At 21.6% G+C, this 16,304-nt stretch overlaps 2 protein-coding genes across 2 annotated transcripts; both read left to right on the top strand. All coding sequences in view use genetic code 6, as the record gives it.

Moving 5' to 3' along the window:
• Nucleotides 1-771: 771 nt before the first annotated feature.
• On the top strand, nucleotides 772-2,253 carry TTHERM_00365460 (transmembrane protein, putative; the record flags this gene model as incomplete). Its single annotated transcript, XM_001007459.2, has 1 exon — nucleotides 772-2,253. The coding sequence occupies exon 1, from the start codon at nucleotides 826-828 to the stop codon at nucleotides 2,251-2,253; it is 1,428 nt and encodes a 475-aa protein (XP_001007459.2). The 5' UTR covers nucleotides 772-825.
• Nucleotides 2,254-7,487: 5,234 nt separating this feature from the next.
• TTHERM_00365450 (Na,H/K antiporter P-type ATPase alpha subunit family protein) lies at nucleotides 7,488-11,843 on the top strand. Its single transcript, XM_001007458.3, has 6 exons — nucleotides 7,488-8,016; nucleotides 8,104-9,003; nucleotides 9,343-9,669; nucleotides 9,735-10,210; nucleotides 10,267-11,015; nucleotides 11,095-11,843. The coding sequence occupies exons 1-6, from the start codon at nucleotides 7,545-7,547 to the stop codon at nucleotides 11,807-11,809; spliced, it is 3,639 nt and encodes a 1,212-aa protein (XP_001007458.3). The 5' UTR covers nucleotides 7,488-7,544; the 3' UTR covers nucleotides 11,810-11,843.
• Nucleotides 11,844-16,304: the final 4,461 nt, after the last annotated feature.

Genomic DNA, 16,304 nt, shown 5'->3' with positions numbered 1-16,304 from the left:
TTTATATTTTATATTGTTTTTTTAAATAAAAGTTATTATGAATTCCAATTTTATTTATACATAATTAATTACATTTTATATTTAAAATATTAATTTTCAAATTTAAAAAAATTATTTATTTCACAAAACCTGAAAAAAATTAATTAAATAGGAGATTTAGTATAAAAAAATCATTATTTGATTTCTATAATTTTTAAAGTTTTATACAGAAGCTTTTTTCATTTTGAAAAGATACATATTTATATAAAAGATATATATAACAGCTACTCATAAAGAATACAACAGACTATAAAATTATATAGAAAATAAATTAATTTATGATTTAATTAATACTAAATTATTTAGCCAGTTTGTTATTTATGAGAAAAAGATTGATCTAGTTTTTTGCTTACAAATATTAAAATAAATAAAAGAAGAATAAAAGAAAATAGAAGGTTTTCTAATTTTAAAATTTAAAAATAGCTTCAATAGAAAACTGAAAATAACCAGCATTTAACAGTTTTTTTAAATAAAGAAAATTAATTTTTTAGTCTAAATTAGCTGTAAGATGCAAGATGACTTCTAAATTTTTATTTCTCTAGATGTTTCCTAAATAAATAATGACATTTACTTTTGTTTATTTGAGTTTTTATCGTTTTAATCCTATTTGGTTACTAAATTTTATATAATATATAAAGTAACAATTTTTAACCAGAGAAATTACTCATTTATAATCTATTCAAAGTCAAACTTGATATCAAATAAACATTTACAAGTTTTTTAATTAAATAATTTAGAAGAAAATTATAGTAAATAGCCAGCAAATAAAATAGTGTATTTAATTTTATGAAGCTTAGCATTATTTTACTTTTTGTCTTTGCAATTCTTTTGAACTTTTCATCATGCTAGGGTAATGGTCAAAACAACAATAACAATCAAAACTAAACATAACATGCAGGAAATAATTAGTAGTAGCCACCACCACCAATGCCATATTAGCCTTCCTTGAAGCCAAATCCCAATTATCCAGGTAGAGATCGTTGTGATTAAAAATCATGTTAAAGCTGCTATTACTAAATATGTATTAAATGCAATGAGGATTATTACTTGACAGATGATTATTACTGTAATTCAAGAGATGATTTCGAAGATAGAGGAGATGGATATTCTTAAGCAGTTGGTATTATAAATATTATTTTTTTAATAGTAGTTCATCATGGATGGACAATCATCTCAAGAAAAAATTTAAATAAGTATTTGTAATCTTAACAAAATTAAGAGCCTCAACTAAATTAGCAAGCACTTTAAATGCTCTAGCAACAAAACAACATTTAAAATAATAATGGTTAAAACTCTCCTTAGCTATTAAAAATAGGAGCTCCTAGCGAATTTGATACTGTCAGTAAAAAGAGTGCATTTGAACCAAATATTTATGATGAAAAAAACAATATATTTGGATACAACTAAAATTAGGCTAGCAAAATACCCAATTTTGATATTGATAACAACAATAATAATGGAGCCCATTCTAATATTGTTAGTGGATATCCCATATCTTAGAATTAAGGCTAATTCTAAACAAATTTTGTTCCTCAATTCTAACCATAATAATAAATTTAATAGTAATAAAGTCTTTAATAACCTCAAGGATAGTAGAAATAAGATACCTAATAAATTATTGTAACCTCTGATTTAAATGGTTATTGGCTAACTTAAGCAGGAAAGTTTTCATTTCCACTATTTAGCAATTTCCACAGAATTAAGCATGTTACAATTAACTTGATTATATTGCAAAGGACTATGTCTTCTATGATTTACTGGGCAGGAAGTAGAGGTGATGATGATGATACTGATGAGAGAAAAGAACTCTTGTTTTTGGCGTTTTTAGGTTGTATGATTATGTATTGGTTATTTACTTTCATACCAGCATTAGTTTTAAAGATTTTTTCATTTTGCTTTTGCTTAAAACAAGATCCAAATGGAATGTGCAGTGCACGCTTTATAGCAATCATTTTTTATGGTACTTCTTTTCTAATGACTGTAGTAACTACAAGTGTTTTATTCATGATGACAGGATTTGAAGCCTAGGTTTGGATTCTTCTCTGTTTAGCTGCTTGGCTTATAATAGTCTTTTTTGACAAAAAATCTGTAGAATATGCTAAAAAAAACAGAGGAGGATTTTTGGAAGGTATTATTAAATTTAGAAAAATAGATTTCTCCATACCTCAATCTCCATAGCAAATCTAATAAAATGCAAATCAAATATAAAATTGAATAAAAATTTGAATTGTTTATTTGCTAAAAAAAATTTTATTTTTACATATTTTTAATTGGTTTATTAGATTTCCATTTAAATTGCTTTAATTTCTATATTATTTTGAAACAATTTTGTATTATCAAAATATTTTTGCTGGTTATATTTTATTGATTAGTTAGATTATTAATATTAAATTTTAGTTATTAAATAATATATTTTCTAAAATAGTGCAAATTTTTCATTTATATACTTTTGTAAAAAAATATATTTTAAATATTAAAATAATTTATTTAATTTTTTTAAGATTTTAATGAATAAGAATAAAAGACATTTACTTAAAATAATAATAGTAATTTGAATAAAAATCTTTAAGGAGAAGTAAATAAATATATAAAATTTCATATAAAAATAATTATTAAATATAAATAAAAAATTATTTAAGATACACAATACTACCATATCTTATACTAATTATTTTTAAGTATTAGTATACCTAAAATAAAGGCTTTAAATGGTTAAAATTAGAAACAACATTGTTTATTTGCTAATTGAGTATAATTGAGTAGGATATTTGATATTTTAAGGAAGTTAATTTAAGGATAAAGTATTAGTTTTTATTTTAATTAAACTTAATTAAAATATTTTAATTTTTTCATAAAATATAAAAATTATTGAATAAAATATTACAAAAATATTAAATTTAACTGTTACAACTTAGTTATATATTAAAATCATACTTTCATTAATAAAGTCTTATCCAGTAAACTTAAATGAAAAAATAAAATATTTTTGATAGCAAAATTTTAGTAATCTCAAGATAAATAATACCTTATATTAACAACTTAAGCCAAATTCATGTAGAATAAAGTAAATATATGATGTCTAATAAATAAAAATTCCATTCACTCAATTAAATATTTTTAAAATGATTAACAAAATTGTATTTAATGATAAACATGTTTTGTAAATTAATATTTTGGCAATATTTTATAAAGCTTAAATTTGGTGTCATGAATTTTACTGAACGATAAATTTTAATTCTAATTGACGTTTTTATAACTTTAAGATAATTTAAATAGTATTTTCTTTCATACATTATAATTATAGCTATTAATTATCAAGATTCTTTTTTGCTTAAATATCTTAACATAAAATCATCTATTATTTTCTAATAATTATATGAAAAGGTTTTTTTTTTCTGCATTTTACATGGAAATATTAAAGTAGCTTTTTTAAGTAACTAGTTTTTTTAAATTAATTAAATTTAAATCTAAATAACTTTAAAAAATAACAATTTAAAAAAGTATTAGCAATATTATTTAATTTATTATTATAAATAAGACATTTAATATAATTATTATTATTATTTTGCTTTATTATAATTTTATTTTAGCATTTAAAAATAATAATTAAAATAGAAAGAGATAATTTTATTATATTTAATGCTAAAATATGGGGATGTACAATGTATTTGTGTGATAATTCCTAAGTATTTTCGAATTATCATTTAAATTACTCTTTTCAAATCACTTAATAAGTTTCTATTTCAATTAAATTTGATAATCGCATAATAAATGCATATTAAAACATTAAACTCTTATTTAATGCCTAACATTTTTTATATATACTTACCTTACTTTTACTTAAATACTCAAAAACAAATTAAATTTATAGGTTGTAGTAGAAAGAACAAATTTGATTTAAAATAAAAAAAAATAGATCTACTAAAGTTATTTTCTTAAATTTACATGTAGAGAGTTAAATAAAGATTAATGAAATAATTATTAAAAAGTAAAGCTAAAAAGGTTTAATTTATATAAGAAAAATTGATAATGAAGATGAAATTAACCATATTTAATTAATTAATTAAATTAAATAGACTGAAATATGTTTTACAATAAAGAATTCTTAATGTTTTTTAATTCTTACTTTTTATTTGTTTATATTATTTTGTACTTTTATTAGGATGAATTAATATTATTAATTATATCCTATTCATTTCATTCTTCTTTTATATTTTTCCAATTACATTATTATTACTTTATTTAAAAATAATCCAAAATGAATAATTTTAAATAGTCATAAAATTAATTTTAACAATTATTATGATGCAAATAATAATTTATGTAGTTTTAATTAATTAATTTGTTATGACATATTTATGATTTATGCTGCAACTACTTTATTTACTTTCTTATTAATTTTTATGTATGTAAACTTTTCTGATTAAAAGTAATGATGGAGTCAATTAAACTGTCTAACTAAACTGGTCACCTATGTAACCAAAAATTTTACCCAAAATATACTGTAGCCCAATTTATAGTTGGATTTAATAATGAAAAATGAAAATTTGGGATAAATACTTTTGCCTAATATAAAAAAGTGCTCAATTTATAAGGGTGTCTAGTTTAGCAGGTTTTATTGTATTAAAATTAAAAATGTAATCCAAATTAACATTTTACAACATTAAATAAGAAAAGAAATAGACATATTTACTATTAAATAACCCTTATACGTATTCTTTTCATGTATAAATCTTCATTTAACCACATTATTATACAATATCTATGCAACTACCAGTTTAACTTTTTTAGACTCCTAAAATATTCCTTTTTAAAACTTTTTTCAAGTTATCTACTAACATACTATACAAATCTCTCATTAAATTTATATGTTTAGCAGAGCTGTAATTTTTTTTAATGAATCACCTATAAAATTTCATTGTTCATTATTAAATTTAACTTTATGCTAAATATAAAACAACTTCATGCTTATTAATTTTAATATTGTGTACATACTCAAATTTGAAATCTAAAAAAATGAATATATTAAATGCACGCTATCAATGAATTTCGCAATAATAAGCATTTTATATTATTTTTGGATAAAAAAAATACTTTTTAAACATAATTCATTATTCTATATGATTTAAAAATATCAAAAATGCAAATATTTTGTTTGAGTCTACTTTGCTAACAAACTTTTGCTCATCTCATTATTAGTAAAAAAATCTAAAAATATGCTAGAAATTATAATAAATAAATACATTGCCTCTTTTTAATTTTTTAGAAGATACTTATGAGCTTTAGGAACAAATACTTTTTTAAAATGTTACAAAAATATTCACTCTTTTGTGTTATTCATTTCATTTTGCCTTGCTTTGTATAAATTAATATAAATTAGGAAGATTTTTGCAAGCTTAACTTTGACAAAAATTAAATCTAATTAAAATTTAATGTTTGTTTCAATGCAAATATATAATTTTGTTTACTTAATTGGAATAATGTTTTTCATTCAAAAACAAATAAATCTATCTAATTAAATTTCTATTTTACTGGATTTGTTCAACTTCAAGCAATTTTCTGAGACAACTTTTAATGAATAACGCATGAATTTTACTATATGTTTTTTTAAAATTTCTATCTTGATAAAATAACAAATTTAAATTAATTGAAAAAGTCATTAAATTATTTACATTTGTTTAATACTATTAAAATTTTGGTTTCTTGGAAAATTGTAAATGTATTTAGATGAAATACTTGTCAAGCTTTAACGAATTGTAAGGGCTTTTTATTATTTATTTATTATATAATTGCATATTAAATGTAAAAGTTTATAAAATTTGATTATGGTTTATTTATAGTTATTTATGTGATCAAACTTGTAAGTTAGAGAGGCTTAACAGTACTATCTGTAAATAATGTAAATAAGAATGAATGAATTAATACATATTTTACAAATGAATGTTAATTTTTTATGACTCTAATATGCTTAACTTTGTGAATATATTACTATTTATTTAATATGATTAAATTGCGATATTCACACACTTTAATAATGATAATAGTGAATGTTATATAATTAGCCGTAAGTTGATACTTATTAAAGTAAAGCAACAAGATTTAATCAGCAGATTAATTTCAAAAAATAAAAGATAAACAATTAATTAGTTCTAAAGTTGTAATTACTATAATCAAAAGATAATTAATTACAATTAAATAAATATTTTAATAGTGCATCATTGCCAAAGATACAATTAATTTAAAGGAATAGTAAAATTATAGACATATAAATGAATTTTTATTCATAAAGCTAAATGTAAATTAAGACTTTTAATGGTATTAAAAAGTAATTTATTTCAAATAATTGTTGATTAGTAATAGTAAAATTTAATTAGTAATAGATTGTTTGATACATAAATAGATATCTTTTTTCATATTATTTACGTAAGCTTTCAGAGGTAAATAATTTGTATTAAAAATCTATATCAATACTAGAATTCTTAATTTAAAATTTATATACAATTTACCTATTTATATTGAATTATCAGTGTTTTGAAGAAAACAGTTTTAAGGTTAAGATAGATTTTAAAATATGATCAAAATTAATTGTGCTATGCATACTAAATGTTCATTATTTTTTATTTAAAATCCCATATTTCAGATTATCCCAAAAATCAATTATTAAATTGCTTTGCGAACTTGCTTGCTCTGCAGAATAATTAATTTGTTTCGAAGCATATTCAATATTGAGATTTGATTTTGATTTCAATCAAAATATCATTTTATTGAAATATTTCAAAAGTAAGATAAAAAAATGAATTAGACAAGTCAATATTTAATTGGTTTAAGTCTATATTAAAATTTATTTAGTCATAGTAAAAATATTCAGCTTTATTTAAGAATTCTGGTTATAAATTAAACGAATTTCTAAATACTTTTCATTCTCTGGATATTCTATTTAATTATGAGATTACTTATTTTATATTACTTAAAATGTTACCATAAAACTCCACTAAAAATCTAGTAAATTCAGTTAAAATTTTTAATTCTCCACACATTATATGCTGCAAATAAAATATTTTAATGTAAATTTAGGTTCTTTTTGTAAATAAGAATCCATTTTACACTTTAAATTTACAAGCAATTTTCGCATTTTTCTTTCAAAATTGTTAAACTGAATTATTCTTACAAAAATAATCAATTAAAATAGACAAGAAATTTCATATGAATAAGTTAGAAATGTAAAAGGAATTAATTAATTATCTTATTGCTTAATTTTTTAAATTTGTCTCTTTTTATCTAGGAATAGAGCAAACAAACTCTAAATAAAGCAAATTTAATTGCTCTCTTTGTAACTACAATGCACTTATTATAAGTAGTTTTCTTTAATTCAAATTTTATCTATAAATTAAATTATTTGTAAACATTCATTAGCAAATAAAAATAACTAAATAAATAAAATCAAATCCTTTATTTGCGAAAAGATATTTTAATATAAACAAAAACAAATATTTTAACTAGCTAAAATGCTTGATTTAAATATTCATTAAAATTCAAAAAAACAAGAGACTGAAATGTAATAAATGACTAAGGAATAAAAAAAATCCTAAATCATTGTATCTGCATTTGAAGAACTCAGATAATCTATCACTAATGTCAACTCTGTTATCGAATATAGAAGGAAGCTCACTTAAATAAATCAATCTATTAGATTAGAACCTACAGAGGGTCATAATAATCATAAAATGCACATTCCTTGCTTTGATGAAGAACTTATGAATGAAAAATAAGGTAATGGTGCTGATGCTATTTAAATATAAATGACTGATAGAACCCACAGCAAGCAAGCTCCTCCCTCTAAAAAAGAAATCATATAAAATGAAATAATGAAGAGAGACGAACATAAAGTAGATCTTGAAATTCTTGTTAAACGTTATGGAACAAGTATTTAAAAGGGACACGAATAATCAAGAGCTGAACAACTTAACTTAGAATTAGGTAAATTTAATTAAAATTTTCTTTTATTTAATCAAATGCTCTTTTTATAATATATATCCTAAAACTCCTTTTTTTTTAATTATTTAGGTGACAATAAGTTATCAGAAAAGCCTAAGGAACCACTCATATTTAAATTTTTGAGGGAACTTGTTACTCCTTTTGCTCTTTTACTTTGGGCTTCAGCAATTATTTGTTTTATTGCTTATGATATGAAGACTTCCTAACCTGATAATCTCTATTTTGGTATTATTTTAATTGCTGTTGTATTGATAACTGCAATTATTACTTATCAGTAAAATAAAAAATCTGAAGCTATTATGGATTCATTTAAAAACTTCTTGCCTCAAAAGAGTGTTGTTATCAGAAATGGATATGAAACTCAAATTAATGCTGAAAAGCTTGTACTTGGTGATATTGTCAAAGTTAAAGCAGGAGAAAAAATTCCAGCTGATATTCGTTTAATTTAAGTTAATGAAATGAAAGTAGATAATTCTGCTTTAACTGGTGAAAGTGAGCCCTAAATTCGTTCTACAATTTGCAGTCACCCCGAGTCTTTACTTGAAACAGCAAATGTCGCCTTTTTCGGTACACTTTGCAAGGAAGGATAAGGCACTGGTATTGTTATTTAAATTGGTGATAAGACCACTCTTGGTGAAATTGCAGGAATGGCATAAGCTGAAAAGAAAACTAAAACTCCACTTCGTATCGAATTAGATAGACTAATTCTTTTCATGGTTTTTGTAGCTCTCTCTCTTGGCGTTCTATTTTTCTTACTTTCATTCTTCCATGCAGGTTACGATGCAATGACTTCAGTTGTTTACGGAATTGGTATTTTGGTTGTTAATGTTCCAGAAGGTTTAATTTGTTGTATTACTATTTCTCTTGCAATAACAGCTTAATCTCTTCATAAAAAGAATGTCTTGGTTAAAAATTTGGAATCAGTAGAAACTCTTGGATCTACTTCTTGCATTTGCTCAGACAAAACAGGTAAATTATTATTAATTTACAAATTTTTAAAAACTCCCCAATTAATATAAAATCTATTAATAGTATATACTCAATCGAGTACTTTACTATTAATTTGTGTAATTAATCTTCACTTTTTTTTTAAGCGTGGGGACTAATTTGCATTGCGTCACCAAATATATTATTTTTATATATTGATGAATTTAGCTGAAATTTTATTTTCTTGAATAAATTGATTAACTTATAATTATCTATATTACTATAATCTTACTATGCAAATTTACTTCCTGCGCTATGAGAATACTATTAATTTTATATTTTTTTAAATTTCCTTCTCAAAATTTATAATTCTAAAAATAGGTACTCTTACATAAAATGTAATGACTGTTGAGCATATTTGGATTAGCGGCTAATAACTTAAAGCTAAAAATAAAAAATTAGTTGAAAATGCTAATGAATTAGATTACAACGAAAATGACGCTGCTTTTAAAGAATTGCATCTCAACGCTATCCTCAGTAGTGATGCCAAATTTGATATCAGTTAATTAGAAGATAAATAAAACATCGATTACCTTAAATGTCATGTAAATGGAGATGCTACTGAAACTGGTTTAGTAAGATTCTTCTAATCTATTGAAGACATCAATGTCACTAGAGATAAATATAAAATACCTGAAAACGATGAAAGTAATAGACATTAATTAATTTGCTTGAATATCTTATTTATCATATCTTTTTAAATTATTTAATAGAAACCTTAGCTAGAATGCCTTTCAACTCTACTGAAAAATTCGCTTTGACAATTGTAGAATATAAAACAGAAACAAGCGATTATTGCGTATATGTTAAGGGTGCTCCTGAAAAAATTTGGAAATTCTGCTCTCATGTTCTAGAAGGTGAACAAACTGTACCAATAACTTAAGAATGGGAAAAGAAATTTTAATAAATCAATAAAACCTTTGGTAAAAAAGGTGAAAGAGTATTAGGATTTGCCAAATTGCACCTTCCTAGACAAGATTATCCTCTCAATAACTCTAATTTTTAGGTCTAAAGCCCTAAAACATTCAATTTTCCTATAAATAACTACGTCTTTACTGGTTTAATTTCATTAATTGATCCTCCTAAAACAAGAGTCCCTGGCGCTATTCTTGAATGTAGATCTGCCGGTATTAAAGTTATCATGGTTACTGGTGATTAACCTCCTACTGCTGCATCTATTGCTAAATAAGTAATTTTTAATTGGTATATTTTTTAATCATTCTAACTTTTAATTACTTAATAAAGGTAAACATTATTCCCAACTATGTTGAAACAACTGAAGAAATGATGGATAGATTAAATATCCCTTGGGAAGAAGCTGTTGAAAAATGTGAAGCCATTGTTATCCATGGTGAAAAAATTGTATAATCTATTACTTTAGAAGAATAATAAGGAATTGAAAAATTCACAAACCTTAGAAAATGGGTTAAGAAGCCTTACTGTGTATTTGCAAGAACTACACCCGCTCAAAAGCTCTAGATTGTATAGGCCTGCTAATAAGAAGGTTACATCTGTGCAGTAACTGGTGATGGTGTCAACGATTCTCCTGCTATTAAATAAGGTGATATAGGTATTTCTATGAATCTTACAGGAAGTGATGTTACTAAAGATGCTGCAGATATGATTTTACTTGATGATGACTTTGCTTCTATTGTATCAGGTGTTGAAGAAGGAAGAAAGATTTTTGATAACTTAAAAAAGACATTTGTTTATCTTTTATGTTCAAATATTCCTGAAATCCTCCCCTTCCTTGCTTTCATCATTTTCAGTATCCCTCTTCCCTTGAGTAATATTTACATGCTTTGTATTTGTGTTGGTACTGATATCTATCCAGCTCTTTCTCTTGGTTATGAAGAAGCTGAAATTGATATTATGACTAGAAGACCTAGAGAAAAGAATGATCACTTGATCTCTCTTAAATTGATGGCCCACTCTTATGGATTGATGGGTATTATGTCTATGTCATGTGGTTTCCTTGCTTACTTTACAAGCTTGTAAATAAAATTTCTTAAATTAAAAAATTTATTGAAAAAATATTAAATTTTATATTAAAAAATATTTTATTATTAATAGAAATTACTTTGGTTTCAAAACTCTTGAATTGTTTGGCATGGCTACTTACACAGCTTACAAACCACCTATTAATCTTTTTACAGTTGACCCCAAAATTGACTAATTCTCCTAATATAAAGACAATGAAATTATGTTCAATTCTAATGTCATGCTTGGAAGTGATACATGCGAAGAAGATTTAGATAAATTAAAACAAAGTGGATAAGATTTCTCATGGACTGTTGATTGGGCTTTAATAGGAGATGGAAAATACGATCTAAGAAAAGCTTTCATTGAATGCAAAGATCATAAATGGTAAAGTAAGGTTGATGGATGGTCTGACTGTGATATTAACAGCAGCTACACATATTCTGATTTTACCAACAACACAGCTTGCTATTCAACAGATGCTTTGAAATTTGCTTAATCCAGTTTCTTTTGCTGCATAGTTATCTTCTAATGGAGTAACATTTTTGCTTGCAAGGCAAGAAAATCTTCTTTCTGCACTTCACCATTTAATATGAAAATGATATAAGGTATTATTTTTGAAACTGCCTTAGCAGCATTTTTAGTACTTACTCCAGGAGTTAACACTGTTTTTGGTGGTCGTCCAATTGATTTCTGGTAATTTGGTGTTTCTGGAGTTCCATTTTCTATAATGGTCCTAGCCTGGAATGAAATTAGAAAGTACTTAATTAGATCTCATAGATGGTTCTTAAAGTACTCTTATTGGTGAAGGAAGTACTTATTTCAATAATAATAATAATAATAATAATAATAACGATTGTTAAAACTTTTAAAAATTTTAATTTAAATTTAATTTAATTCAATTTAATATAACTATAAATATAACTTAATATATCCCATTTTATTCAAATTTTGTTTTGTATATTTAATATATATTGACTGACTGACTTACTTCAAATACATATGTAATATTTTTTATATCTTAAAATTTATTTAATTTTCTTGAATTCAACTAATTTACTTAAAAATATTAAAAAATAAAACTATTCAATCCTAATTCTATTACTATTTGCTGATCAATTTTTAAGTCAAAAGATGATAAAGCAAAAATGAAATATATTTTATATTAAAATTTCATAAATTAATTAAAATCATTTATTAATTTAAACAAATATCTCATAAATAAATAAATAAAAATTATTAGATTATGTTTATAAGTAGTATCCTTCCTTATATAATGTTGTTTGATTATGTAATATAGCTTCATTTGGCTTCATATTATTTTAATTTTAAATTCTCCATTAATTTTTTGCATGCTTATATACTAAGGAACTCAAATTTTCATATTATTTTGTAAAATCAATTTATGCTTTCCAAAATTTATTTCTTTTTATGTCCTGTTCATTGTATTAAACTTTTTTTATTTATGGATTTATTAATCACTAATTTAATTCATAATTATATAATTTTAATATGAGCATAGATTTAAATGTTTTTAAGATTCATTAAAAATAAAATTTATTATAAAACAATTTATTAATTTCTTGTAAATATATCTTTAAAATGAATGTAATTTAATTTTAAAAGTGAATTTATGTTCATCTTTCATATTTTTTATAATGATACCGATTTATAATATTTAATTTAAAGTAAATTAAATGAATTTAATTCATAAATAATTAACCTGAAAATTAATTAGATTTTTTGTAACCTAAAAATTTATTTTTGAGATTGTATTTTTGGAAAACTTTAAATTTACTTAAATATGAAATAGAAAAAATAGGAGACATCAAAGTCAACTATTTCAAAGGTGGCTTGTAATTAATATTTTTGGTATTTCATAAATGTAATAGAAGAATATATTGAGCAAAAAAGATATGATTTAAAATAGAAAATTAATCATTATGAGTATCAAGCAGCATATTTCATAAATGAAATAAAAAAATACTGATAAAAAATACCTCAAATATTGATAACTAAATATGTAATTTTTCTAAATCAAATCTATTTTAAACTAATATGACACTTATTTATTAATTTTTTATTTAAGAAAATCATCATTTTTTTTTGAAATATAATAAGAAGTAGTGATGCAAAAAACACTAAAACAGAATATTACTTTTATTCGTTACTCATTTTTTTATGTATTTTTTGGTATTTTTAATAAAATATCTTACTATTTTAACTTGTTCAAAATTAATTTATTATGACTAGTATCATGTACTTACATAAATATATACATAAAATTTAGTGTTTAATGTGCATTGAAAAAAATCTTTTATTGTTTTTTTTTTCAAAGAAATTAATTCCATTTTTAAATTACTTGATTTTATTTAGTAAAGTGTATGCTTTTTTGATTGCTAAAATTAAGATAGAATACAAATAGTATAAAAAATGATATTTGGCATAATAATAACTTAATTTATATTATTTATTGTAAAACTATATGAAATAACAGTAGTGATTATTCTCTTTTGGTTATATCCAAAAATATTCAAATCTTTACTTACTTTATAAATTTAGTAATTTTTATTTTTATTAAGTATGATTTAAACATAGCTAGATATTTTGATAGATACATATTGTAAAATTTTAAATAATTAATTCAATTAATTAATATTCCTTCTTTCAAGATACAAGAGCAAGAACTTTCATAAATCAAAAATGAGCTAAAAGGAAAATGATAAATAATTCCAATTTTATTTATATATATATAACAATCTATTATGTGTATTAGCTCTTTAAATTAGAAAAAAGAATAAAAAATTGTTATCTTAAAAGGGAATTTCAATAAGAGTAATAAATAATAATAAGAAGACTATCTAAAATTTAATGTCAATCACTTAGTTAATTTTTTCTATTCATCACACAATTATTCATCATTAAAAATTTTATGACAAATAAAATCTCCATAATTTCTTAGAAGCTTAATTAATTAAATTCACATATTTTATTAGGACTTTAAATATCATTGTAAAATTTACTTTTTTATCTAAAAACATGAATTAATTAAAAAAGTTTTCAAAAATTTAAATAAATTACTAGGCTTTTTGGAGCCTTAAAATATAAACCTTTTATTCTTTATATTCAAAGCTATTTATAAATACTTATAATTTTTGTTAAAAAATATAGTAGTATATTATTTCAAAAAATCATAAACTCATGTAAATAATATTCTAACTTACCTTCTTATCAAAATATTTATATTATTTTCAAATTTTGCATTATTTTCACTTATCTGTTTTACTTTTTAGTTTCTCTTTTTTCAAATGTTAATTAAAATTTTTATAAAATTTTTTATAAAATTTTAAATTAATGATGAAAATGAATTTGAAATTAGGTTATTTTTTAGGATTTTTTTCTAATTTTTAAAATATGTACTTCTTATAGGGTAAATTATTAATTTGTTTATTAACATTATTATTTTAAAAAAATTAAAATTTTATTTTATATAAATAAACAAAATAGTTATAAAGATCTGAAATAAATCAATTATTTTTTTAATAAGTAAATGAGTTGTTATATTATATAAAGAAAATGCTTTATGCTTAGCTCAGCTATAGGATAAATCACTTCCCCTACAATTTGGATCACAATATTAAGTTAAAATTATTTTATTCAATTATTTATATTTAATATTAAACAAAATTCATTAATCAATCATATTTTGTAAATATTTGCTAGTTTATTTCAAAGAACATTCTTGATACAAAGTTTTTTATTAAATTAAAGAAATTAAAAAAAAAATTAATACTTCTATTTTAAAAAAATTTAATATTTTATTTTAGTGAAAGTAGGTTGCAAATGTATATTAGATTTATTTTATAGAAAATTTTACAAATTTCACAAATTTAAAACTCTCTCTTATGTAAAATTAGCTATTTTTTCTTGTTTTAATTACTTTAAATATTTTTATAAAAAAAATTAACTTATAAAAAAGAATTAGTTACTATTTTTAGTGCTTTTCTTTAATTAGTATAAACTTATATTTGTTTGTGATTTTTTTTCCATAAAAATTAATTATATATTATGGAGTAAAATTGAAGATGTAACTAATTTTTTTTTCTTCTCTATAAAATTTCTCTAAGTTATAGTTTTAGGAAATTAATCTTGAGTAGCAGAATAAGATTGTTTCATTTTATCAATCTTTACAATTTTAACTTAATTTTTCACCTCTATTAACTAAAAAAATTTACTTTTAAATGGGCTAAACTATTTACATTTTAAAAACTAAAATTTGATTGGACATTGTTGCATAAACTTTTAAATCTAAATTCGTAATTTACTCTAACATTATATCTCTAAATTTAACATTTAATTAAATAAAAATATATTATTTTTTATTTGTTTGTTTGTTTTTTTTTATGAAATAAATTATTAAATCAATAAATATATTGTTTTTTAAACTTTTTTATCAATTTAAATAATTTTGCAAATTATTTTTTCTTTATTTTAATCATTCTTCAGCAAATTTGAAAATAATTTTTAATTATAAATAGCCTTCATATTATTTATTAGTGGTAAGGTTGCATCAAGTTTAATTTTTGCTTTAGCAAATTACTTGAATTTATTTATTACTCAAGAAAATTAATTTGATGCTTATTTTAAGTTTTTGAAGATTTTAATTCATCAATAAGAGTTAATGAAAAATTTAAAAATAAATAATCTATTTTTTTATTATTATATTATAGGCAAAATATTTATTATTTTAACTCTTAGTGATAACATTATTTTCTAAAAATAATTAATACACCATTTCTATTTTCTATTGATTTAAAATTAATTACTTGCATAATATTTTTATTACTTAGAGAAATTTTTGCTTGCTTTTACATATTTGAATATGTTTTTTAAATCTTAAATTAATATTTAGGTTTAATAAACAAGTTTTTACTTCTTTTATATTGAAAGCTTTTTTATTAAAAGTTAAAAATTTTAATCATAATTTTTCTTGAATAACTGAAATCATTTTGGAAATTTTAATTTCACTAATAAATGTTATTTCATCCACAACAATTTAAAACCTAGAAGCGCTATATTTATAGTATGAAATTATTTGTTAAAGGTTCATATATTAGGGTCACCTCGATTTTAGTTTATATACATTGCTTCAGTTCCTTGAAAATAAAATTTTATGAACACAAATATCATATAGATCAAGACATAAAATAAAGTCTTCAACAAATAAATATTTAAAATGATTAATGAACAGTTTTTGTTTTCAATTAGTTAATTTTAATATTAATCTTCTAATCTTAGAAAAA

This window comes from Tetrahymena thermophila (assembly GCF_000189635.1).
Source record: "Tetrahymena thermophila SB210 genomic scaffold scf_8254813, whole genome shotgun sequence".
NCBI lineage: Eukaryota > Ciliophora > Oligohymenophorea > Hymenostomatida > Tetrahymenidae > Tetrahymena > Tetrahymena thermophila.
This window is presented reverse-complemented; position numbering and strand designations above follow the sequence as displayed.